We start from the raw sequence: 25,061 nt of genomic DNA on the forward strand, positions 1-25,061 counted from the left end.
TTAATTGTATTATTCTAATCTATATCTTTATTTTTTCTTTGTTTCCTTGGCCTGTGTAATTCTGAGGGAGGAGTTTTAACCTTCCAGAAGGATTGTAATTTTGTCAGGTTTTTGTTTTATTTCTAACATTAGCTTTTGCTTTTTATACTTGGATGCTATGTCGATTGATGCTGCAATGCTAATAACTACTTTACCTACCTTCTTTGTATGTAATTCCTTTGTTAATTTAAAAAAAATATATAGTTCTTTTGTCCTGAGGCATTTTGCCGTGAATTCTAGTTTGCTTTATTATTACCATTGCTGTGTTTATTTTGTTCATATTTTCCTTTGACTGTTCCTTTATTTTAAATGCTTTTAGATCATGTTTTTGTTGTGTCTTCTATAAATGCAAAAGAAATGTTTTTTTGAGAGAGAGACTTTATCTTTTTTTTTTTACATTTTTAAAAATTTTATTATCATTAGTTTTTGATATAGTGTTCCATGACTCATTGTTTGTATATAACACCCAGTGCCCCATTCAGTATGTGCCCTCTTTAATACCCATCACCAGGCTAACCCATCCTCCCACCCCCCTCCCCTCTAGAACCCTTAGTTTGTCTCTCTTTGTCTTTTAATTGGGCAGTTCAATCTGTTTATATTTTTATTTGTGTTTTAATTCATAGTTCTTTAATTATTAGAGAAGCTGAACATTTAAAAATCTATTTATTATTGATTTGTGAATTATTTGCTCATGTTTTTTGATTATAGGTCCAAAATGATTTATGTGATAATGAGTAATCTTTTGTATGTCATTTGTCTATTTTCACTTATTATATTTTCAATATGCAGATGATCAGCATTTTTATGAGGTCAGACCATTGACCTTTATCTTTTGTGACCTATGTTACATTTCTTCTTTTTTTTTTAAAGTTAAAAATTCCTTAATTTTTTATTCCTGGTACCGCTACCACAATTTACGGGGCTGTATACCTGATGTAATGAAAAGAAGAAAGACAAAGACAAAGCTATATGTGATGAAGACCTCAGGAATGTACATCTAATTGACACTACATTGCATCAATCAATAGCTGCACTTTTTGTAAACTGTGGCTATGACATTCCTGAACAAGCAGGCTTTCTTATTTAAGCTGCAGTAACTTTTCTGACTATGGATCGTCGTTCCTTCTGTGGCAGATTTTTACAGTTCCTCTAATGCATTTGGGACTACTGTCTCAAAGTAACCTGCAGCTTTCCCGACAACTCCTTACTCTCTCTCCTGCTAAGAACTGTAGCCCTTTTCTTCTGAAATTTTTTTAGAACCTTCTGCTACCATATCCACCACTTCTACCACCAGATCCATAACCACCACCATAGGGACTGCCCGAGCTTCTTCCACCAAAACTGTCCCCCTTCAGGGGTCCATAATTTGATTGCTTTTGTCCACTATAATTTCCAAAATCATTGTGGTTCCCATCACCACCATAGTTACCTCCAAAATTTCCTTCTTCATTGTAACCGTCCTGTCCTCCACCACTGCCACCATACCACCTCCTCAGTGTCCATATCCTGGTCCACCACCACCACCGCCTCCTCTACTACTGTAACCAGGACCACCACCATCGTTGCCACCAACACCTCCAAATCCAGTATATCTACCATCACCTCCTGCAAAACTACCTCTCCTGCCACTTCCACCACCGTAGCTACCTCTTCCATCAAAGTTTCCACCACAGCCCATAAAGTTGCCAGATCCACCTACCTCCACGATGTCTTGAAATCCAGCAGACAGCATTTCTTATTTGGAAAGGGCCTTTTTCACTTCACAGTTATGCCCATTAATAGTGTTTCTGAACAACAATTTTATCAACTCTCTCATGATCATCAAAAGTTATAAAAGCAAATCCCACTCTGCCTGTCTTCCATAATTTCTATGGTTTCAGTCTTGCCATACATTTCAAAATAGTCTCTCAAATTATATTCTTCTGTATCTTCTTTAATGCCACCAATGAAAATTTTCTTCACTGTGAGATGGGCACCAGGCTTTCCAGAATCCTCTCTAGAAACAGCTCTCTTTGATTCCAGTACAGGCCCATCAGCCTTGTGTGGTCAAGCACACATTGCTGCATCCACCTCTTCAATACAAGTATAAGTCACAAGAGCAAAACCCCTGGAACATTTTGTTTGGGGGTCTCTCATCACCACACAATCTGTAATTGTGCCCCATTTTTCAGAATGTTCTCTTAAACTGTCATCCATAGTTTCAAAGCTCAAATCACCAAAAAAAAAAAGTTTTCTCAACGGCTCTGGTTCCTTTGGATCTTGGCCCTCCTTCCCTAGCAGCAGTGGCGATGGCGATGGGGGAGGGTTGGGTTCGGGGTAAACTGGGCAGCAGTTTTACCTCTGTTTTGAGACCACAGTCCCCTCTTCCAACTTGAGTTCAATATCTGTGCTACATTTATTCTTAAAATACTTTTTCCTGTGTAAAGCTCAGGTCAATATTCATCTGGTAATTATAGATCTTTATCTAAACTTTATATTAATTGCTATATCCCTAATACCTGGAGTACTGCCTAGAACACTTAGTACTGAGAAAATACTTTTGCTTTATTGGATTAATTTTTAATCTTTTGCAAACATACAAAAACAGTTATCTAATCCATTTGTATGTCTTTTGATATGTGATATAAGGAGAGGAGAGAGGAGTTTTTCCCTCCAAATCTAGTTGATTTTTTTTTTTCTCTACTACTTTCTGAATAATCTTTTTTCTTGTCTATGTGTGATGCCTCCTCATAGCAAGGTCTGCTGGAAAGAGGAGACTCTGAAGGTAGAGAGACCAGGATTCAAATCTTAGCCTTGTCATTCACGGGGCATGTGAATTTAGGCAATTACTGTTTTCAGTCCTGTTTTCAGTTTTTCTTCTCTTCAGAGGATAATAAATGCCTGCTCAACAGAGCTGTTTTAGGATTAAAGATAATATGTAAAGTTCTTAGTATAATGCTGATAAAAAGTAAACAATCAGCAAACAGTAGTTTTTACTGTTGTTTATTAATATATATATATATTAGCACTATTTCTGAGTTGTTTGTCCTATTTTGTTGATTCTTTGGGTATTGGCAGTATTGTTTTTTAAAAAATAGTTTCTAATATATTTAGTACAGGTAGGACAAGTCCTTCAACATCACTTATAACTTTTACTCCATCTTTTCAAAGCTTTGTTTTTTAAAAAGAGGTTATTGCCTGTTTCTTATTTCTGGTGAATTTTAGAATGATTGTTCATAGGAAAAGGTTTTTGTGATTTTGGTTAAAATGTCACTGAACCCCAACATTAATTTGGAAAAGTTGATGTCTTTATACCCATTCAGTCCCTTGACTCTCATTTTATTGAAATTTCTTTTGTATCCTGTTAGAGTTGTTAGCTTTTTCTTACAGGTCTAATGTTGCCTATTAAAATTATTCCTAAGTACATTATATTTTTAATGTTTATTTTAAATGGAATCTCATTTTAAGATACTATAGCAGAAATACACGAAAACTTAATTTTTATGTATTGCACATAATCACATAGTTATTTATTCTAATTATTTTTGAACTGATTATTCTAATTATTTTTGAATTGATTATTTTGGAGTTTCTAGCCTACCAAGCCACACATAAATGATGGTGATTTTTATCTTCATATCCAAAATGAGGATATAATTTTTATCTTGCATATGTGTCTGTATTAATAGTGATGATTGTCATCATTATTATTTTTATATCTGATGTTTATGGAATTGTTTCAGGGATATCACTGTAAGAATATTGATTATTGGCCTAAATATATATTCTTAAGAATGTATTCCTGTCGGGTGCCTGGGTGGCTCAGTCGTTAAGCGTCTGCCTTCAGCTCAGGTCATGATCTCAGGGTCCTGGGATCGAGCCCCACATCGGGCTCCCTGCTCGGTGGGAAGCCTGCTTCTCACTCTCCCACTCCCCCTGCTTGTGTTCCCTCTCTCGCTGTGTCTCTCTCTGTCAAATAAATAAATAAAATCTTTAAAAAAAAAAAAAAAGAATGTATTCCTGTCTCTTTCAATGTGTAACTATAGAATAAATGGTTCTGGGAGCTTATATTCTATATTTTGGGTTCACTTGAAATATTTTTTTGTTTTGTTTTGCAGGATGTTCAGCTAAAAGTAAAAACCTACTTGCTTGGAACAGATTTGTCTATCTTTAAATATGATGATTTCATCTTTGTTTTGGATATAATCAGCAGGTACTGTGTGAGATCTTGTTTTATTCTTTAGCTTGAGTCATTCAACGATGATAATCAAAGAAATCATGAATCAGTGAGTTATATATAACTTTTTCATGGAAATGAAGACAATTGAACATTCATAATCTAATTTCTGCTGGGTGTGTTTGAGTGTGTTTAAATATTTCTGCCCTTTGGATGTCTGTAAGCCATAATGAATTTGTGAACATTAGAATTTCTTCAAACATCCATTTTTATGGTGTGTTATCTTTGAAGAAAGATGACCTGGACTACTTTTGTTCTGTAATAAGAATGTTGCTGAAATTTGTATAAATCTTTTTATCCAACTAGGTTAATGCAAGTTGGAGAAGAATTTTGTGGTAGCAAATCTGAAGTTTTGCAAGAGTCCATTAGAAAACAGAGTGTCAACTATTTTAAGAACTACCATAGGTAAGAACTGTAATAAAATATGAATAGACTTATTTAGGAAATGAGAATACTTTGTCTAATGCTTAAACCTTATAGCATTAATTGGTTTAAAACAATTACTTTTTTTTTTTTTTTAAAGATTTTATTTATTTGACAGAGAGAGTGAGAGAGCACAAGCAGGGGGAGCAGCAGAGAGAGAGGGAGAAGCAGGCTCCCTGCTGGGCAGGGAGTCCCATTGGGGACTCGATCCCAGAACCCTGGGATCATGACCTGAGCTGAAGGCAGTCACTTAACCAACTGAGCTACCCAGGAGCCCCTAAAACAATTACTTTTGAATTTGAAAGAATTCCTTTGCAGTTCTTTTTGCGATGGTTAAGGACTTTTTTTTGCCAAAAATATCATAAAATATTCTCATTCCTTATTTATTGTAAATTTTGATAGATTGTCCTGAGAGGCTTAAAATGTTGAACTAAATATTGAACCAATTTCTTTATGGGTGAAAGATGATTATTCTATTGGAGTTCACCGAAAGAATTTGGCCACTATCCTGTATCTGCGTATATGGTGTGAGCTAGTGAGGGAGTTAGATCACTAGAGGCAGCACTCAGGGAGGGGTTACTTGAAAGCATCTACCTTTTAAGAGTAAGAAGGTTCTAAAGAAGAAGACATGATATTCAGAATCTAGCTACAAAGTCAAAATTATGTATTACACTGCAAAACAGTCACTACTGACTTTAGAAAGCGTGATTAGGAATGGTTTTGGGAATGGAGGAAGATGGGAAAGAGTGTTTAATTAGCAATGTGATTGTATGCTTAAAGCAGCATTAAATTGAGAGAGCTATTTATTAGACCTTTCCTGATATAAGGTGGAGACTGTAGTGTATTCCTTATATATATTTTATCAGTTGAATTGTTGTATCTTACTTTTTATTCTACATTTTTATTTTTTAGAATTATGTTTTGATTTTATTGTTATTTGGTGCCAGAGAAAGTACGGATTTTATTTTATTTATTTTTATTTATTATTATTTTTATTTTTTAAACATTTTATTTTATTTATTTATTTTTAAAGATTTTATTTATTTATTTGACAGAGAGAGACACAACGAGAGAGGGAACACAAGCAGGGGGAGTGGGAGAGGGATGAGCAGGCTTCCTACTGAGCAGGGAGCCTGATGCTGGGCTCGATCCCAGGACCCTGGGATCATGACCTGAGCTGAAGGCAGACGCTTAATGACTGAGCCACCCAGGCACCCCGATTTTATTTTATTTTATTGGTTTTTTTTCCTGTCTCAATGATTTTTATTTTATTTATTTATGTATGTATGTATGTATGTTTGTATGTATGTTTAATTCTGCTTGTTCAGAGTCAATACCTGGTCAGAGTGATAGGTGCCATGTCAGAAGAGAGATTATTGGGCATCAAACCAATGATTAATTAATTATTAAATATATTTAAGTACCAGTGTTCTTTGTTATTGTAAACTATTAAATATGTTTTGAAAGAGATTTAAATTTGATCCTGTACCAAAGCAGAGCCTTTGGGCTTTGTAGTTGAATTGAAAAGAATGTTTAGAAGATTTTAAAAAAAATTTTTTAATTGATTAAACCTCAGGAAAACAGTAGTAAGGGGAGAGCATGAAACCCTAACACTGCCTTTATTTGTATATATTTTTTTCCTGTTAAAATTTAAGCGCTGCTGAAAAGATAGCCTGGCTTGTACACATTGCTGTACAAAAGGAGGAGTTTTAAAGTCATAAATGGGAAAGGATAAGGAACTATGAAGGAGCCAGAAGCCTCACTTACCTGTCAGAATGAAAGCATGACAGATGTCCATTTCCCAAAGATTACTTTTAGTCAGTAAGACAACTGGGAGACCTTTTGTGTTCCTAGTGACTGCACAATGTGTGTGATGAAAAAGACAACCCTGATTTATTTAATGGTCTCCATTCTGCATTCTAGTTTACTTATTATCATAAGGTATCTGTCATTATGGCAGCCAGGTCTGGGCATTTCTAGACTATGACCATGATGGAGATTCCTCACCAAAGTTTACCTTGATGAAATTAGAGACTAGAAATGAATTATTAACTGTTTCCAAAACACTCAGCATTTTAATGGACTTCTCTTAGAAATATATGTGAAATTTGTTTCCCATTGAAAAGGCTGTACAGTACTTTCAGAAGGAGAGCTGGACCGGGAGGTAGTAGAGTTGGGTTCTTATTCCACTTTTGGTGCTTGCCAGCTCTCTGACACTGAACAAATCATTTAACTCTGGCTGATGGTTCTATCAACTGCAAATGGGGTGGCTAGATGAAAAGGTCTCCGTAAGTGTTGCCTATAGATCTTACCCTTTTTTTCTTGCTGTGTTGTATATTGGAATATTGGAATAGGTTAAAAAGTAAAGATTTAACTTTTCTAAAAGTATTCTCCTCTATCCCCAGCTTATATACTGGCTATGGTCACTATCTGTCCAACAGCTGCCATTTGGAAAATTATAATAAAAATCATTTGGTAGAGTTAATGCCAACCATTAATGTGTTCTGAAGTAAATCTTTTTCTTTATAAGCAAGATAAACTTAACAGGTGGTTTAGAAATGATGCCAATGTACATAATACTGAATTGACGAAAGTCATTACATTAGCTAGTGATGAATCTAAATCTGTTAAATTCCAATTTAATATCTTCTTCACCAGATCATACTACATAAATATTTAAAAGCAGTGTGAAACATGGTGAACTATAGATCAAGTGGGTTTTAGTTTTGTAACCTAAGTGTTAAAATATGCTTACAATTGTTTCATGGTCCTCTACTGCCAAATAGAGCTCCTGAGAATCAAGAAATTCTTAGACCAAATTATTCTGACTTAGAGTCCGCTTAGGCTATTGGTTTAGAGATGTCGGCATAATAAGGTGAAAATAGAAGCATTTTACCTTTGGGTGGAACATCTATTTATATAAAGTATATTCATGTTGCTTGTGGTAGTTGTATAAAAGTCTGTATGCCATTATCTTTTTCTAGGGCAAAATTACATTAGACTGAGGGAACACAGTCTCTATCAATGTGAATTCTTATCTTACAAAAATATAGGTTTTATTCCCCCAAATTCCTTTATGTTCAGTGCTAAGTTTGTATACATCCAACGCTATCATTCTTCTGCCAGATGTTACAGAAGTCCCAAAAGCACAAATTATCTGATTTAAACAGTAATGACATAGAAATTATGTAGTGTAATTGCCAGAACATTCTATTTAACAAGTGCACTTTAATTTGTAATTACTCTAATGATCAAATCTTATAAAATATTTTCGAGGATCCTGAAGGTACAGCGACTGGTGTTAAAAGAGGGGAGAGGTCCCCTATCCTTTTAGGGAGAAATACTTTCCCATTGCCTGAGTAAGAAAGGTTTATTTTTGTAAGCATCTTCAAAATGTGTGTTTCTAGGATCAAGTTTATTATCCATATACTTCTCTTTGTTTTCTGCCTGGACCAAGTGATTTAATCTTTTTTGTTTTTTTGAGTACTGGGCTTTATATCTTGTAGAACTCACTTGCTTTTTCTCCCCCCATATATTCTCTGCCAAATAAGCGCTTTTGGTTAAGGTTTCAGAGAGGGCAGTAAATAAGTGATCAGTAGTTTTAGTTTTTTTATGATAGATCTCAGATTTTTTTTTAAGGAAACAATCTTAACAAATGTAAAGGTTTAAATTTATAAGTGTCCAACTTACATTTTAACTACTATTGTTGCCTAACAAACTATCCTGAAACTTAAGGGTTTAAAACCACCATCATTTTATCATTATTTCATGTAATCTGTGAGTCGGGAATTTACGAAGAGATGAACTGAATTAATCTTCTGCTCCTTAGAGGATTGGCTGAGGTGACTGAGTAGTACTCAGCTGATGGTAGGGTTTGTCTAGAGAATCCAGGATGGCTTTGCTCGCACCTTGGTGGAGATGGCTAGAAGGATGTACACAGTTGAGTTTGTTAGCCATTGTGCCTGCATGTGGCCTTTCCACTATGATGATCTCAGGGTGGTGGGACTTCTCTTACATGGCACCTGGCTTCCCACAGCACTAGTTTTCCAAAAGACCCAGGCAGAAGCTTCAAGGCTTTTTCTGATGTAGGCGTAGAAGTCATGCAGTCCTTCCACCATATTCCATTGAATACAAACATGTCGTGAGGCTACCCAGATTTAAGAGGAGGGAAATTTGATGGGGGCGTGGTAAGGTCATGTTGTATGAGAGAATGTGTGTGGGATAGGAGGTAATTGTTGCAACTCTCTTTGCTATATTCCTTGGGAAAATAGGAGAAATATTTTTAGAAAACAAATGTTCTTGGACTTGGTGATAATGGTACCAGTAAATTATCTTTAATATTTAAAATACTGTAAATTAGATTATTTAAAAGTAAAAACATTTACATTTCTAAACTATACAATAGGGCTTAAATTTTGGAGTTAAAATGAGAACAAAGTCTTCATGGTATCTATCTGATGTCAGACTAACTCCCTCTGCCATAGTATATAATAATAGTGGGTAGACCACTCTTAAACTCCTCTTAGTTTATACTGTTGTTATTGATTTCCAGTTTTCTTCCTGCTGATAAAATGTTTGGGGCAGTGTGGTGTTATCAGTGGACTTGGATTCCTACCTCTGGACTACTTACTAGCTTTACCACCTCTGTAATTTGGTTTTCTAATTTCTCTGAGCATCAAGTTCCTTCTCTTTAAATGTGGCCGGCTTGTAGTGGAATCTTTACCTTCCTTGAAGTGTTTGTTTTTATCATTTGTTTTTGGAACCTGCCTTTTATTGCATCAAGTCTTTTATCAGGTTAGTTAAAAGATCTGGATTTCACACAGTTCCAATTCGTGGATTTTTTTTTTCCCTTTAATTAGTAGGTCAGCATATTTGAGATGCCTCTTAGATTGGTTATTGTCTTCTTTACTATATTTGCCCTTTAAAATCTTTTAAATTTTATTTGAATTGTACCTATTCTTTTGTACTCCACAGGAGATTCTTTGTATCCTATTTATATCTTGTTTCTTAAAGACAGAGGGGCACCTGAACTGCTTAAACAGTAATAATTACAATTGCTTTTCACTTAATAGGTCAGCATTCATTTCTGTTATTCAGCATCTGATTGCAGTTTGTAATTTATGAACTCACTGCTTTTTCATCGTAACTGTTATTCTTTATGTGTATTAGTAGAGTCAAATAGAAGAAAAAAGTAAAATGCAAACCTTCCAACTTGTGTAAAAATGTTCTTGGGCAGAGATGTAAAGGAAGTTTTCCGTGGCTTTAATGAATCAATTTGGATAATATTTTTTTTTTTTTTTAAAGATTTTATTTCTTTATTTGACAGAGAGAGAGAGCACAAGCAGGGGGAGTGGCAGGCAGAGGCAGAGAGAGAAGCAGGCTCCCCGTTGAGCAGGGAGCCCGATGTGGGACTCGATCCCAGGATCCTGGGATCATGACCTGAGCCGAAGGCAGTCACTTAACCAACTGAGCCACCCAGGCATCCCTCAATTTGGATAATATTAACGAATTTATCATTCACAGTCACAAAATAAGTAGATTTTTGCCTTTGACTATGTTTTTTCAACAGTGGTGCAATGAAAAGAAAGATTTGGAAATCAGGGCCCCTCTGCTGTCTACTAGTTGTGACCTTGTGACCCTTCACAAGTGGATTGATGTTGCCTAAGGCCCTCTGTGGCTGTATTTTTAAAACAAGCCTGCCTTTATTGCAGACAGTTTAGTTAGGGGAATAAGAGGATTATTAAGGTTTTTTCTTTTGAAAAAATATATTAAAGTGTAATATAAAAGTATACATGTCTTAATGTACAACTCCATCAATTTTTACATATCTGTATACCACATAAGCCACCCAGGTTAAGATACAGAATTTTTCCACTACCCTGGAAGGATCTGTTGTGTCCTTTCTCATTCAAAATTCATCCTTAGAGATAACTGCTATTTTGGCTTATATCACTATTGATTAGTCTTGCCTGTTTTTAGCATTGTATAAATATTTTTTTATGCCATTCTGAATTGTTTTGCTTTTTATTTAAAGTTTCCAGTTGTTTCTTGCACATACACATACTTATATACACATACATACGTATACATATTTAAGTTGATTTAGTATGTTGACCTGAAATTCCTGTGATCTGGTGGTTAAAGGATTTTATTAGACCTAATAGTTGGGAGATTCTTTTGAATTTTCTATGTATACATTTATGCCATTTGTGAATAATGATAGTTTTATATATTCATTTCTAATCTTTATACTGGTTAGGACCTCTGATACAATTTTGAATAGACGTGGTGACAAGGGTATCTTTATTGTGCAGTGCTTTGTCATTAGGTATGATATTTGTGGTAGACTTCTATAGATACTTTATGTCAGATTAGAGAAATTTCTAAGAGACAAAGTATACTTTAAGTCAAGAAGTATTGCTAAAAATAAAGAGAATACTTTCATAATGATAAGAGAGTGTTCATTAGGAAGATATAACAATCCTAAATTTGTATGCCTCAACTGATGTAACTCCAAAACATATAAAGCAAAATGTTCAGGCTAAAAAGAGAAATAGTTCTATAATCCTTGAATTTTTTTGTATGCCACTTTTAGTGAGTGATAATGGAAGCAGAAAAAAAATCACTGAAGATATGTGTTCGACTAACATATTTAATAACATTTGCCTTTTGTGTGTGTTTGTATGTGTGTGTGTCTGCGTGTATGAGAGAGAGACCCACACAACAGTTGCAGAGTATATATTTTTTTCAAGAGCACACAGGAAGTTTGTCAAAATTGATTATCCACTGTGCCATAAAGCAAGTTCTTTAAAAATGTCAAAGGATTGGGGCGCCTGGGTGCTCAGTCGGTTAAGCGTCTGCCTTCGGCTCAGGTCATGATCCCAGGGTCCTGGGATCAAGCCCTGCATAGGGCTCCCTGCTCAGCGGGGAGCCTGCTTCTCCCTCTCCCTCTGCTGCTCTGCCTACTTGTGCTCTCTCTCTACCTCTCTGTCAAATAAATAAATAAAATCTTTAAAAATAATAATAAAATAAAAATGCCAAAGGATTGAAATCATAGAGCTTACATTGTCTGACCACAGTGAAGTTAAACTAGAAATAAATGAGAGACAACAAGAAAATGCACCAGTTTTTGGAAATTAAACAACCTATTTCCAGTGGTCAAAGAAGAAATCATATTGGGAGTTAGAAAATCTTTTTAAATGAATAATAATAGAACCATGGCATCAAAATTACGGGATCCAAAGCAGAGGGGAGAATTTCTAGCTGTAAGTGTATTTTTTGGAAAAGAAGAAAGTTTGAAAATTAGTGCCCTAACCTTCCATTTCAAGAAGTTACAAAAATGACAGCAAATTAAACAAAAGGAAACAGAGGGAGGAAGATTATAGAGTAGAAATCAATGAAACAGAAAGCAAATGTATAATAGAATTCTATAAAACTACTAGTAACACTGAGCAAAAACAACAACACAAATTACCAATATTAGCAGGAGTTGATCTATAGATCCTAGACATTAAAAATGTAGTAGTGTGTCAACTATACTTCAATTTAAAAAAGAATACAGTAAATGTGTAGTGATATAGATACATAATAAAATGATAGGAACAACTTTATGCTAATAAAATTGACAATGTAGATGAATTGAACAAATTTCTCATAAAACCAAACTTAATAAGCTGACAAAATAAAATACAGAATATCTGATAGACCTGTGTCTCTTAAAGAAATTGAATCTGTATTTTTTAAAAACATTTCCGTCTCTAGGCCTGCTGCCTTCCCTGGTAAATTTTACCCAACATTTAAGGAGGAAATATCAACACCAGCTCTTTCAGAGACTAGAGAAAGAGGGAATGCTTTGTAACTTATTTTATGAAGCCAGCATAACACTGATACCAAAACATAACAAAGACATTACAAAAAAGAAAAATTACAGGGCTCATAAGAACATAGATGTAAAAATTGTTAACAAATATTAGCAAATTACATTCAGTGATATCTAAGAAGGATAATGACATCACAAACAGGTAATATTATAGGAGAACAATGTTGGCTAAATATTTAAAATTTAATTTGCTAATTAACAGAATATAGGAAAAATCCCATACAACATTGGCTAAATATTTAAAATTAATTAAAATCCCATAGATGAAGAAAAAAATTTTGATAAAAAAATTCCACCCTATTTCATAATTGTAAGAAATCATGCTTGTGTGTGATTTTTACTTTCAATCTAATTATGGCCTTATATTTAAAGTGTGTCTCTTGTAAACAGCATATAGCTTATCTTGTTTTGTTGTTGTTTTTAAATCCAGTCTGATGATTTTTGTATTTTGTTTGAACTGGTTTTTGTTCTATTTCCATTTAATGTATTTATTGGTATAGTTGGGTTTAAATCCATCATATTGCTGTTTTATTTCTAAAAGTGTTATTCTTTTTCTATTTATATTTTGTCTTCCTTTCTTTTGGATTGATCATGCATATATTTTAATACTATTTTGTTTCTCAGTTAGCTTTTTAAAAATAGATTCTTGTAGTGGTTACTGTCTTTTCAATATGCACTCCTGTTCTGTTATAGTTGACCGTAGGTTGGTATACTTCCAGAATAGTGCGAGAACTGACTTTGTAACTGCATTTATTTTTTCTTATCCTTTTAGTGTTTTTACATGTTTTTATCATTTACTTTCTATCTTGTTTCCTGTATACTCTTTATGCAGAGGGTTCACTAAGCTGCTTTTATCTGTGAGTTCGTACCTTTTATCATTATTATGTAATAAATTGATATGAGCTTAACAGCTTAAAACAACATCCATTTATTATGCCACTGTTCTGAGGTTAGAAGTCTGGATCAGCTTGTCTAGGTGCTCAACTTTTACGTATCTCACAGGGCCCAAATCAGAGGATCAGCAGGGCTGGGCTCTGATCTGAAGGCTTTGGGGAGGAATCCACATCTGAGCACATTCAGGATGTTGGCAGAATTCAGTTTCTTGTGGTTTTAGGACTGAGATCCCTATTTTCATGGTGGCTGTCAGCTTGGGAACATTCTCAGCTTCTAGAAGCTTCTCTCCAGTCCTTGAGCACGACCATTTCCATCTTAAAAGTCAATAATGGCACATAGAGTTTTCTCATGCTTTAACACAGACAGGGAGATTTGACACAGCCACAGAGGAAAAGACACACACAGGAGAAAGTAATGTGAAGATTGGCAGAGATTGGAGTGCTGAGGCCACAAGCCACAGAATGGTGGTAACCGCCATAAGCTGAAAGAGGCAAGGAACTGATTGGTAGATGATGTGCAGAGGTCTGCAGAGAGTGTAGCCCTGCTGACAGCTTGCTTTCAACCTAGTGGTACTGGTTTCAGACTCTGGCCTCCAGAACTATAAGAAAATAAATTTCTGTTGTTTTAAGTCACTCTGTTTCTGGTGGTTTGTTACAGCAGCCACAGGAAACCAATACAAAGTGGAATTGCTGGGTTAAGTGGTAATTCTATGTTTAACAATTTGAGGAACTACCAAACTGTTTTCCAAAGTGGTTCTATCATTTTCAATTTCCATCAGCATTATATAAGGACTTTTAATTTCTCCAAATCCTTATTGACACCTGTTACGGTCTGTCTCTGATTATAGCTATCCTTGTGGGTATGAAGTGATGTCTCATTATGTTTTTGACTTACATTTCCTAATGACTAATGATATTCAGCATCTTTTTATATGCTTATTGGTCATTTGTATATCTTTGCAAAAATGTCTGTTTAAAACCTTTGCCCATTTTTCAGTTGTGTTGTTTGTCTTTATTGTTGAATTGTAAGAGTTGTAAACTTTTACAGTTTTAGTTCTTATATTAGGTCTGTGGTCCCTTTTAGTTAATTTTTGTATATGATGTGAGATTTGCGCATAATCACTTTTGCACATAATCTCAGCCATTACCTCTTCAAAACTGCTTACGTTCATTCTATCTTCTCCATTCAGTTGCATGCATACTAGATGTTTTGACTGTGTCTCATGTATCTTTTATGATCTTTTCTGTTGCTTCCATTTTTGTTTTCAATTCGTGCTTCAGTTTGAATAGTTTCTATTGATCTGTGTTTGAGTTCATTAATCCTGGCATCTGCTTAACCAATTTTTAATTTAAGGTAATTGTATTTTTCAGTTACAGAATATGATTCTGTTTTTGTTTGTTTTTATTATTGCAATTCTTTGAACTTCTTTCTATTCATTTTATACATCTTTTTTCTCTATTTTATTAATTATAATAGTTATCTTAAAGTCGCCTTCTGTTAATTCTAATATTTGGAGCAGCTTTTGTTTTTACAGATTTACCCATTTATTGCCTCTTTACTTTAGAAATGTGAATTTAAAAAAAAATCTAGATTTTGTTTTTAGCAGGTTAGTAATAACAATGAAGCTGTTAGAAGAAGGGGAAAAGTAGGGCAGGCACTGGCCCTTTATTTCCTGGGTCAACTGGAAGGAAGTAGTTACTTTTCTGGAACTGCCTGTATAATGTACTGATTATTCAGGATAGACAGTAAACCACAATAGCATTAAAAAGGAAAGAAGAGATCAATGTGATGTAAGTGATTAGTGCGGTGCTGGCTCTGTAAGTGCCGTACTTGGTAATTTAATTTGTAAGTGCTGTGTAGAGAGAGGCCCTGAGCTAAATATATTTGGAGAGTGATAATTATCTTGATCTTGTGGCTTAGTAAGTATGATTAAGATCTTTGCTATTTAGCATAAAGCATTTATTAGTATTAATGATCTCATAAACTTTGTAAATTATTTCTCTGTTTTTTGGCATTGAGATATGATTAGCTAGGGATATTTTAACTATGTGAGTTGGGGAGTAGCTTTTAGTTTCATCCCTTAATAAAAATATCATTTCCTGTACATTCATTATTTTTGTAATATAGTAGAGATGTTGTGAGTTTAGTAAACATTTGAGAGCTTTTTCTCTTAAAGATGATAAAATATTAACAAGTAAAAGTACATGTTTGTGTTTACTGTGTTGCTTTGAATAGATTCTCCAAGTTGATTATGATTATGATGATAATTCTATAATTGTATTTTATTTTCTTAATTCTTGTGTGCAGTGTACTTTTCCTCTAACTTTCTGGAGTGTTTGTCTTCTTTTTTTAAGAACACGGCTTGATGAACTGAGAATGTTTCTAGAGAATGAGACATGGGAGCTTTGTCCTGTGAAGTCAAATTTCAGCATCTTGCAACTTCATGTAAGTGTCTCTTAGGAACAAATGAGTCTGTCTTTTATTTAGTTGTCTTAAAAAAAAACAGATATTAAAAAATCATTTTTAAAATCATTAAATTAAAGAATAGCATCTTTCCTTCCTTGCTTAAAAGTGAGTAATAGCCAGCCTCTTTTATAAGAGTGATCCTTTTATGAATGTCAAAATCTGTCTCTTTTTACAAATTCAGTTTATATACTTTAGGAAAACTCTTTTGCCTAATCTTTTTCTTTTGATTTCAGAAAGAGATCTGCTTTATTTAAATTCTGCAGAAAATTAATCAGTTGTATTTTGATGGTCTTTAATGAAAAAACTTACATTCACAGAATGCTTGTGATTTCTTGTTTGTTTGTCATTTCTTAAAGGAACTAAAAGGCTCTTAATTTATGTTGCAACTCATAAATGTACCTGTAGTCAGACAATGCCTCCAAAATAAAAGAGGCATTTACAAAAAATACTCTTAACTAATTTTTATTAGTTAACTAATTCCTTGAATCCTCACAGAATATGTAATCCGTGAAAATATTAACTGATTTGTTTTCCCTTGGTTGAAACACATTGTAGATAAATATTCCTTGTGTGATAGATGGTGTCTACAAATACCAAATGTCAAAATACAATGTATAAACATAGGTCCCTGTATAGAAGGTCCGGTATGTTCAGATTTTGCCTTTGGAAGGAATGGCTTGCTAGAAGCAATTTTCTTATTCTAGATAAATGTAAAGAATACATGATTAAAAGCTTTTAATAGGGATAGTCTTTATGCTTATATTGTATAATAGCTTACTTATCCAGTTCTATCATATTCCTTTCCTAATGTGGAAATATTAAATACAGTGAAACATGTCGATTAATAAATGCTTTAGAGACAGCAAAATTAACAATGATTTTAACATTGTTTTAGAATTCTTTTTTTTATTATATTATGTTAATCACCATACATCATTAGTTTTTGATGTAGTGTTCCATGATTCATTGTTTGCATATAACACCCAGTGCTCCATTCAGTACGTGCCCTCTTTAATACCCATCACCAGGCCAACCCATCCCCCTACCCCCTCCCCTCTAGAACCCTCAGTTTGTTTCTCAGAGTCCATAGTCTCTCATGGTTCGTCTCCCCCTCCGATTCCCCCCCCCTTCATTTTTCCCTTCCTACTATTTTCTTTTTTTTTAAACATACAATGTATTATTTGTTTCAGAGGTACAGGTCTGTGATTCAACAGTCTTACACAATTCACAGCGCTCACCATAGCACATAACCTCCCATGTCTATCACCCAGCCACCCCATCCCTTCCACCCCCCACCACTCCAGCAACCCTCAGTTTGTTTCCTGAGATTAAGAATTCCGCATATCAGTGAGATCATATGATACATGTCTTTTTCTGTTTGACTTATTTCGCTCAGCATAACACCCTCCAGTTCCATCCATGTCATTGCAAATGGCAAGATTTCATTCCTTTTGATGGCTGCATAATATTCCATTGTATATATATGCCACATCTTCTTTATCCATTCATCTGTCGATGGACATCTTGGCTCTTTCCACAGTTTGGCTATTGTGAACATTGCTGCTATAAACATCGGGGTGCACGTACCCCTTCGGATCACTGCATTTGTATCTTTGGGGTAAATACCCAGTACTGCAATTGCTGGATCATATGGTAGCTCTATTTTCAACTTTTTGAGGAACCTCCATACTGTTTTCCAGAGTGGCTGCACCAGCTTGCATTCCCACCAACAGTGTAGGAGGCTTCCCCTTACTCCGCATCCCTGCCAACATCTGTCGTTTCCTGACTTGTTAATTTTAGCCATTCTGACTGGTGTGAGGTTGTATCTCATTGAGGTTTTGATTTGGATTTCCCTGATGCCGAGCGATGTTGAGCACTTTTTCATGTGTCTGTTGGCCATTTGGATGTCTTCTTTGGAAAAATGTCTGTTCGTGTCTTCTGCCCATTTCTTCATTGGATCATTTGTTCTTTGGGTGTTGAGTTTGATAGGTTCTTTATAGATTTTGGATACTAACCCTTTATCTGATATGTCATTTGCAAATATCTTCTCCCATTCTGTTGGTTGTCTTTTGGTTTTGTTGTCTGTTTCTTTTGCTGTGCAAAAGCTTTTTATCTTGAAGTCCCAATAGTTCATTTTTGCCCTTGCTTCCCTTGTCTTTGGCGATGTTTCTAGGAAGAAGTTGCTGTGGCTGAGGTCGAAGAGGTTGCTGCCTGTGTTCTCCTTTAGGATTTTGATGGACTCCTGTCTCACATTTAGGTCTTTCAACCATTTGGAGTCTATTTTTGTGTGTGGTGTAAGGAAATGGTCCAGTTTCATTCTTCTGCATGCGGCTGTCCAGTTTTCCCAACACCATTTGTTGAAGAGACTGTCTTTTTTCCATTGGACATTCTTTCCTGTTTTGTCGAAGATGAGTTGACCGTAGAGTTGAGGGTCCATTTCTGGGCTCTCTATTCTGTTCCACTGATCTATGTGTCTGTTTTTGTGCCAGTACCATATTGTCTTCATGATGACAGCTTTGTAATAGAGCTTGAAGTCCAGAATTGTGATGCCACCGGCTTTGCTTTTCTTTTTCAACATTCCTCCGGCTATTCGGGGTCTTTTCTGGTTCCATACAAATTTTAGGATTATTTGTTCCCTTTCTTTGAAAAAAGTTGATGGTATTTTGATAGGGATTGCATTAAATGTGTAGATTGCTCTAGGTAGCATTGACATCTTCACAATATTTGTTCTTCCAATCCATGAGCATGGAACGTTTTTCCATTTCTTTGTGTCTTCCTCAATTTCTTTCATGAGTATTTTATCGTTTTCTGAGTACAGATTCTTTGCCTCTTTGGTTAGATTTATTCCTAGGTATCCTATGGTTTTGGGTGCAATTGTAAATGGGATCGACTCCTTAATTTCTCTTTCTTCTGTCTTGTTGTTGGTGTATAGGAATGCCACTGATTTCTGTGCATTGATTTTATATCCTGCCACTTTACTGAATTCCTGTATGAGTTCTAGCAGTTTTGGGGTGGAGTCTTTTGGGTTTTCCACATAAAGTATCATATCAAATGCAGAGAGTGAGAGTTTGACTTCTTTGCCGATTTGGATGCCTTTTATTTCTTTTTGTTGTCTGATTGCTGTGGCTAGGACTTCTAGTGCTATGATGAATAGCAGTGGTGATAGTGGACATCCCTGCCGCGTTCCTGACCTTAGGGGGAAAGCTCTCAGTTTTTCCCCATTGAGAATGATATTTGCTGTAGGTTTTTCATAGATGGCTTTTATGATATTGAGGTATGTACCCTCTATACCTATACTCTGAAGAGTTTTGATCAAGAAAGGATGCTGTACTTTGTCAAATGCTTTTTCTGCATCTATTGAGAGGATCATATGGTTCTTGTTCTTTCTTTTATTGATGTATTGTATCACATTGATTCATTTGTGGTTGTTGAACCAACCTTGCAGCCCAGGGATAAATCCCACTTGGTCGTGGTGAATAATCCTTTTAATGTACTGTTGGATCCTATTGGCTAGTATTTTGGTGAGAATTTTTGCATCCATGTTCATCAAGGATATTGGTCTGTAATTCTCCTTTTTGATAGGGTCTTTGTCTGGTTTTGGGATCAAGGTAATGATGGCCTCATAAAACGAGTTTGGAAGTTTTCCTTCCATTTCTATTTTTTGGAACAGTTTTAGAAGAATACGTATTAATTCTTCTTGAAATGTTTGGTAGAATTCCCTTGGGAAGCCATCTGGCCCTGTGCTTTTGTTTGTTGGGAGATTTTTGATGACTGCTTCAATTTCCTTAGTGGTTATAGGTCTGTTCAGGTTTTCTATTTCTTCCTGGTTCCGTTTTGGTAGCTTATACATCTCTAGGAATGCATCCATTTCTTCCAGATGATCTAATTTGCTGGCATATAGTTGCTCATAATATGTTCTTATAATTGTTTGTATTTCTTTGGTGTTGGTTGTGATCTCTCCTCTTTCATTCATGATTTTGTTGATTTGGGTCATTTTTCTTTTCTTTTTGATAAGTCTGGCCAGGGGTTTATCAATCTTATTAATTCTTTCAAAGAACCAGCTCCTAGTTTCGTTGATCTGTTCTACTGTTCTTTTGGTTTCTATGTAATTGATTTCTGCTCTGTTCTTTATCATTTCTCTTCTCCTTCTGGGCTTAGACTTTATTTGCTATTCTTTCTCCAGCTCCTTTAGGTGTAGGGTTAGGTTGTGTATTTGAGACCTTTCTTGTTTCTTGAGGAAGGCTTGTATTGTTATATACTTTCCTCTTAGGACTGCCTTCGCTGCATCCCAAAGATTTTGAACAGTTGTGTTTTCATTTTCATTGATTTCCATGAATTATTTTAATTCTTCTTTAATTTCCTGGTTGACCCATTCATTCTTCAGTAGGATGCTCTTTAGCCTCCATGTATTTGAGTTCTTTCCGACTTTCCTCTTGTGACTGAGTTCTAGTTCCAAAGCATTATGGTCCGAAAATAGGCAGGGAATGATCCCAATCTTTGGTACCAGTTGAGACCTGATTTGTGACCTAGGATGTGATCTATTCTGGAGAATGTTCCATGGGCACTAGAGAAGAATGTGTGTTCTGTTGCTTTGGGATGGAATGTTCTGAATATATCTGTGAAATCTGTTTGGTCCAGTGTGTCATTTAAAGTCTTTATTTCCTTGTTGATGTTTTGGTTAGATGATCTGTCCATTTCAGTGAGGGGGTTGTTAAAGTCCCCTACTATTATTGTATTGTTGTTGATGTGTTTCTTTGCTTTTGTTATTAATTGGCTTATATAATTGGCTGCTCCCATGTTAGGGGCATAGATATTTACAATTGTTAGATCTTCTTGTTGGATAGACCCTTTAAGTATGATATAGTGTCCTTCCTCATCTCTTATTGTAGTCTTTGGTTTAAAATCTAATTTGTCTGATATAGAATTCTTTTTTTTTAAGGTTTATTTATTTTAGAGAGAGCTAGGGTGCACGGGGGCTGAGGGGTGGGTGGAGAGGCAGCGGGAGAAGGAGAAACTCAAGCAGACTCCACACTGAACTTGGAACCTGACGCAGGGCTCAGTCTCACAACCTTGAGATCACGATCTGAGCTGAAACCAAGAGTCGCATGCTCAACCAGTTGCGCCACGCAGACGCCCCAACATTATTTTAGAATTCTTAAATAAGATGATTCCTTGACATTATTTAGAATTCTAACATTGATTTTAGAATCCCTATTTAAATAATTTTACTTAACCATCAAATTATGTCTGTATGTATGAACACATATACTTGGTGTAATTATCAAACAGTTTTTTACAAGATACATTTGAAATATTTCCATCCAAGTAAGCATTATCTCCTTTAAAGTAGTTACCTTGAGTTTTACAAGATTTTGCCTATAGTTAACAATACCATATTATGCACTTAACATTTTTTTAAGAGAGTAGATAGATCTTGGGGCGCCTGGCTAGCTCAGTCAGTGGATTAGGCAACTCTTGATCTCGGGGTTGTGGGTTTCAGCCCCATATTGGATGTGGAAATTAATTAAAAATAAAATCTTTTTTTTTTTTTTTTTTTTTTAAAGAGGGTAGGGGCGCCTGGGTGGCTCAGTCATTAAGCATCTGTCTTTGGCTCAGGTCATGATCCCAGGGTCCTGGGATCGAGCCCCGCATCGGGCTCCCTGCTCAGCGGGAGGCCTGCTTCTCCCTCTCGTACCTCCCCTGCTTGTGTTCCCTCTCTCACTGTGTCTCTGTCAAATGGGTGGATAAAGTCTTTAAAAAAAAAAAAAAAGAGGGTTGATCTCATGTTAAGTGTTCTAACAACAATTTTAAAAAGTAGTTACTTTGAAAACTATTCACAACTGAGATAGTGTTCTCTTGACACCTGTGTTCCTGTAGATTCGGTTTTAAAAAAAATCATCTCATTAAATTAGAGTCACCCCCTGTTTAGAATTATAAAAATAATGGCATAATTTTTGAGCATTATGATGGATCTGATTTTATGTGTAACTGCAATTTAGAAAGAAAATAAACACATCATTTGAAACTTAAACATATGTAATTTTTAAGATTATCTTTGAATAGGAAAGATTTTAAATTTGGGATTAACATTAAAAAGACTAAAAGGTATAAGAAAAATGTGTACCGGATTTTTATGAAAAATCATCAAGAGTTTTGTAATTCAAAGGAACTTTTTTTTTTTTTAAGATTTTATTTATTTATTTGACAGAGAGAGAACAAGCAGGGGGAGCTGCAGGCAGAGGGAGAGGGAGAAGCAGGCTCCCCACTGAGCAGGGAGCCCAATGTGGGGCTCGATCCCAGGACCCTGAGATCGTGACCTGAGCTGAAGGCAGATTCTTAACTGATTGAGCCACCCAGGTGCCCCTCAAAGGAACTTTAGAGATTATTCCATCTCTTCCACTAATAAGCACTGTGGTCTTGAACCTGGCACTGAATCCCTTTGGACTACTTTGGTTTCCTCATCTGGGAACAGCTCTTTAGTTTTAGCATTGTGGTTCTTGTACTGGAGGTTGACTTTCTCATTTTATTGATGTAGAAATTGAGGCACAGAGACATTCCCAACATTATATAGGAAGTTAATGGGTTAATGGCAAACCTTAGGTCTGGAAGACAGATCATTTGACTTTAGCATGTGTGTTTGTGTTGTCTACTTGTAGGTGTATGAAGAAAAAGAAATGAAAGTTTATAGACATCAATATAACAAAGATTCTAATGTGTTTTTACAGAATACAGTACCTTAAATGGTATAAACATATAATTAATTATTATTAACAATGATTAATCTTTATTGTGGCCTTTTTATTGCTTAAAATCATATTCTACTAGGTCTTTGCTGCTATGCTAAAATTTTTAGGATTCAAATTTATTTTCAGAAATTTTCTGTGCAGTTCTGTAAACTAAGCCAGAAGCAGCTTGATGCAGATAACACTTTTTAAAGTGATACCAGCAGCTGAGTTGTCTTTAGGCAAACCTTTGAGCACATATTTTCAAGTTTGTGCTTTCAGACAACTTCCAAGATTTAAAAGTGAATAACCTGATCAATCAGGATTATTTTTTTTCCACTAACTCAACATTTATATTGATGGAATATGTTATGTACTTGAATTTTATTATTGTTGTTAAAAGGTATCTGGCTCCTTTTTTTAATGTCTAGGAATTTAAATTCATGGAACAGTCTCGTTCCCCATCAGTTTCACCTAGTAAGCAGCCAGCCTCAACATCCTCAAAAACAGTGACCTTGTTTGAGCAGTACTGTAGTGATGGGAATCCATTTGAAATCCAGGCCAACCACAAAGATGAAGAAACAGAAGATGTCCTGGCTTCTAACGGGGTATGTAGTGTTTTTAAAACCTAATGTGGAACATAAGTGAGATTTTCTTATTGAAAAGTGTTCTACCCAGGGAGCAAGGTAATTAGCTAGATTTATTTATCCATTTACCACCCACCTTCCCACCTATATGCTTATATACCTGTGATCCCACTTGTACAGTAATGGCTCTGCAACATGCTTTGTTGAAAAGTCCTTTTGAAAAAAACATTTTGCCCTTATGTTTACTTTGTGCTCTTATTAGATTGCTGTATGTTCTTACTAGATTACTATATCACATAGGAGTATAGTTTATTCACTGCATATTTCTGTGATTTGTTGGATAGATGGATGAGGGAATAGATCATTTGCACTTAGTTCTCAACTCCACTCTTGGACATCTGAATTATTTTATTCCATGTCCCTTTATCTGAGAGAGAGTAACATCTTACCTGGTTACCCAGCAGGGATGTTTTTAGGATTTAGAAGTACAATGTTTTAACACTTTGAGCAGCTCAAAAAACATAATGTAACTTAGGTTGTGTGAGTTAATGGAAAGGATTTTAAGGCAGTTGAATAAATATCACCTTTATTATTTATTAACTGTGTGGCCCTTGGCAACTTATTTTAACTCTGTGACCCTCAGTTTTCCTATATTTACAATGAGTGAATGTTTACTTCACAGTTATCTGTGTTTTTATAGTATTTAATTTGGATGGGTCCTTCTGATCTTCATCATTTCCAGGGGACCCTGTATGGTTTTTGTTTTAGATTTGATGAAGCTGAAGTGAAAACTGTTCAGATTTGATGAAAATCTGTTGAATTTGTGTATGTATTTTAGTTTTGGCATTTTCTTTTTTGTTTGGTGAAGATATAATTTTAAAAAATATTGCCATGAACGTGTATTGTTGTCATGTTTTATCATGAAGTAGAAATTATTTCATAATAAGCCATATTTACAATTACAATTTAGTGATTCTTAGTGACACTTTGCCTCTCTAAAGTACACTAAACTGGAAGGAATTAAAAGTCTTTTCAATATTTTGGAAATAATATATCCCTCTGTACTGGTAATTTGCTAATTTAAATCTCACATAACATTCGATTCTCATTATTCGTGGCAGTTGTGTTCTATGAAGTCCCTCTGAACACTGAATTAGCAAATACAGAACTATTGTTCCTAAGTGAAATACAGGATTAGGTTTCTGTGAGCCTTTGATCACAACATTTTCATCAACTGATCAGTGTATAACCTTGTTTTATGTGTATTTTTGCTTGAAGACACCTAAGTTAATATATAGTATTGGACATTGAACCCACAGTCAACAGCACTAGAATTCCTGCCTGAAATGAAGCTTATCTAATACATGTATTTTTGCCATAAGGCATATTACAGTCTTGCACTTAGGAACACTAGACAAAACTTTAGTCCTACACTTAGGGGCCTTTCTAAACAGGGAAATCACCAGCAAAAACCACACATGTTTTTTTAAATGTGGCACTAGACTATGAAAAGGACATGTGTTTAAGTAGGAAAGCTGAAGCAAGAAGGCAGAGCGTCACCTTGTCTGCACTCAGCTAGGAACGTGCATGTTGGATAACTCAAAAGTTTCTGCATACTCTGTACATATCCATGTTTGACTGTGAAAGTGTCACAAAGTATCAATGTTGGGGTTACAAATAAAATTTAGCAAGTACAGAAATTTGCAAAAATACAGAATCCTCAAAAATGATGATCTCTTGTACTGTGGAATTGTGAAGCTTTTTGTTATAGCCAGGTGAGCCTGGTTTGTGTGGATCCCCTTTCTGAAGGTTATTAGGATCACAGTGTGTACAGG

The 25,061-nt window shown here is 35.2% G+C and overlaps 1 protein-coding gene and 1 pseudogene across 2 annotated transcripts in view; one reads left to right on the forward strand and one right to left on the reverse strand.

Annotated features, from left to right (window-relative positions):
• VPS50 (VPS50 subunit of EARP/GARPII complex) overlaps positions 1–25,061 on the forward strand; it is a 130,955-nt gene that overhangs the window by 64,209 nt on the left and 41,685 nt on the right. For both annotated transcript variants that reach the window (XM_036113279.2, XM_036113280.2), the window contains 4 exons: positions 4,137–4,231; positions 4,562–4,660; positions 15,806–15,896; positions 23,071–23,247. In XM_036113279.2, the coding sequence (XP_035969172.1) occupies positions 4,137–4,231; positions 4,562–4,660; positions 15,806–15,896; positions 23,071–23,247 (462 nt within the window). The remainder of the gene's footprint in view (positions 1–4,136; positions 4,232–4,561; positions 4,661–15,805; positions 15,897–23,070; positions 23,248–25,061) is intronic.
• LOC118549099 (heterogeneous nuclear ribonucleoprotein A1-like) lies at positions 1,243–3,689 on the reverse strand (annotated as a pseudogene).

The sequence above is a fragment of the Halichoerus grypus genome, chromosome 12 (genome assembly GCF_964656455.1).
Source record: "Halichoerus grypus chromosome 12, mHalGry1.hap1.1, whole genome shotgun sequence".
In the NCBI taxonomy this organism is placed as follows: domain Eukaryota; kingdom Metazoa; phylum Chordata; class Mammalia; order Carnivora; family Phocidae; genus Halichoerus; species Halichoerus grypus.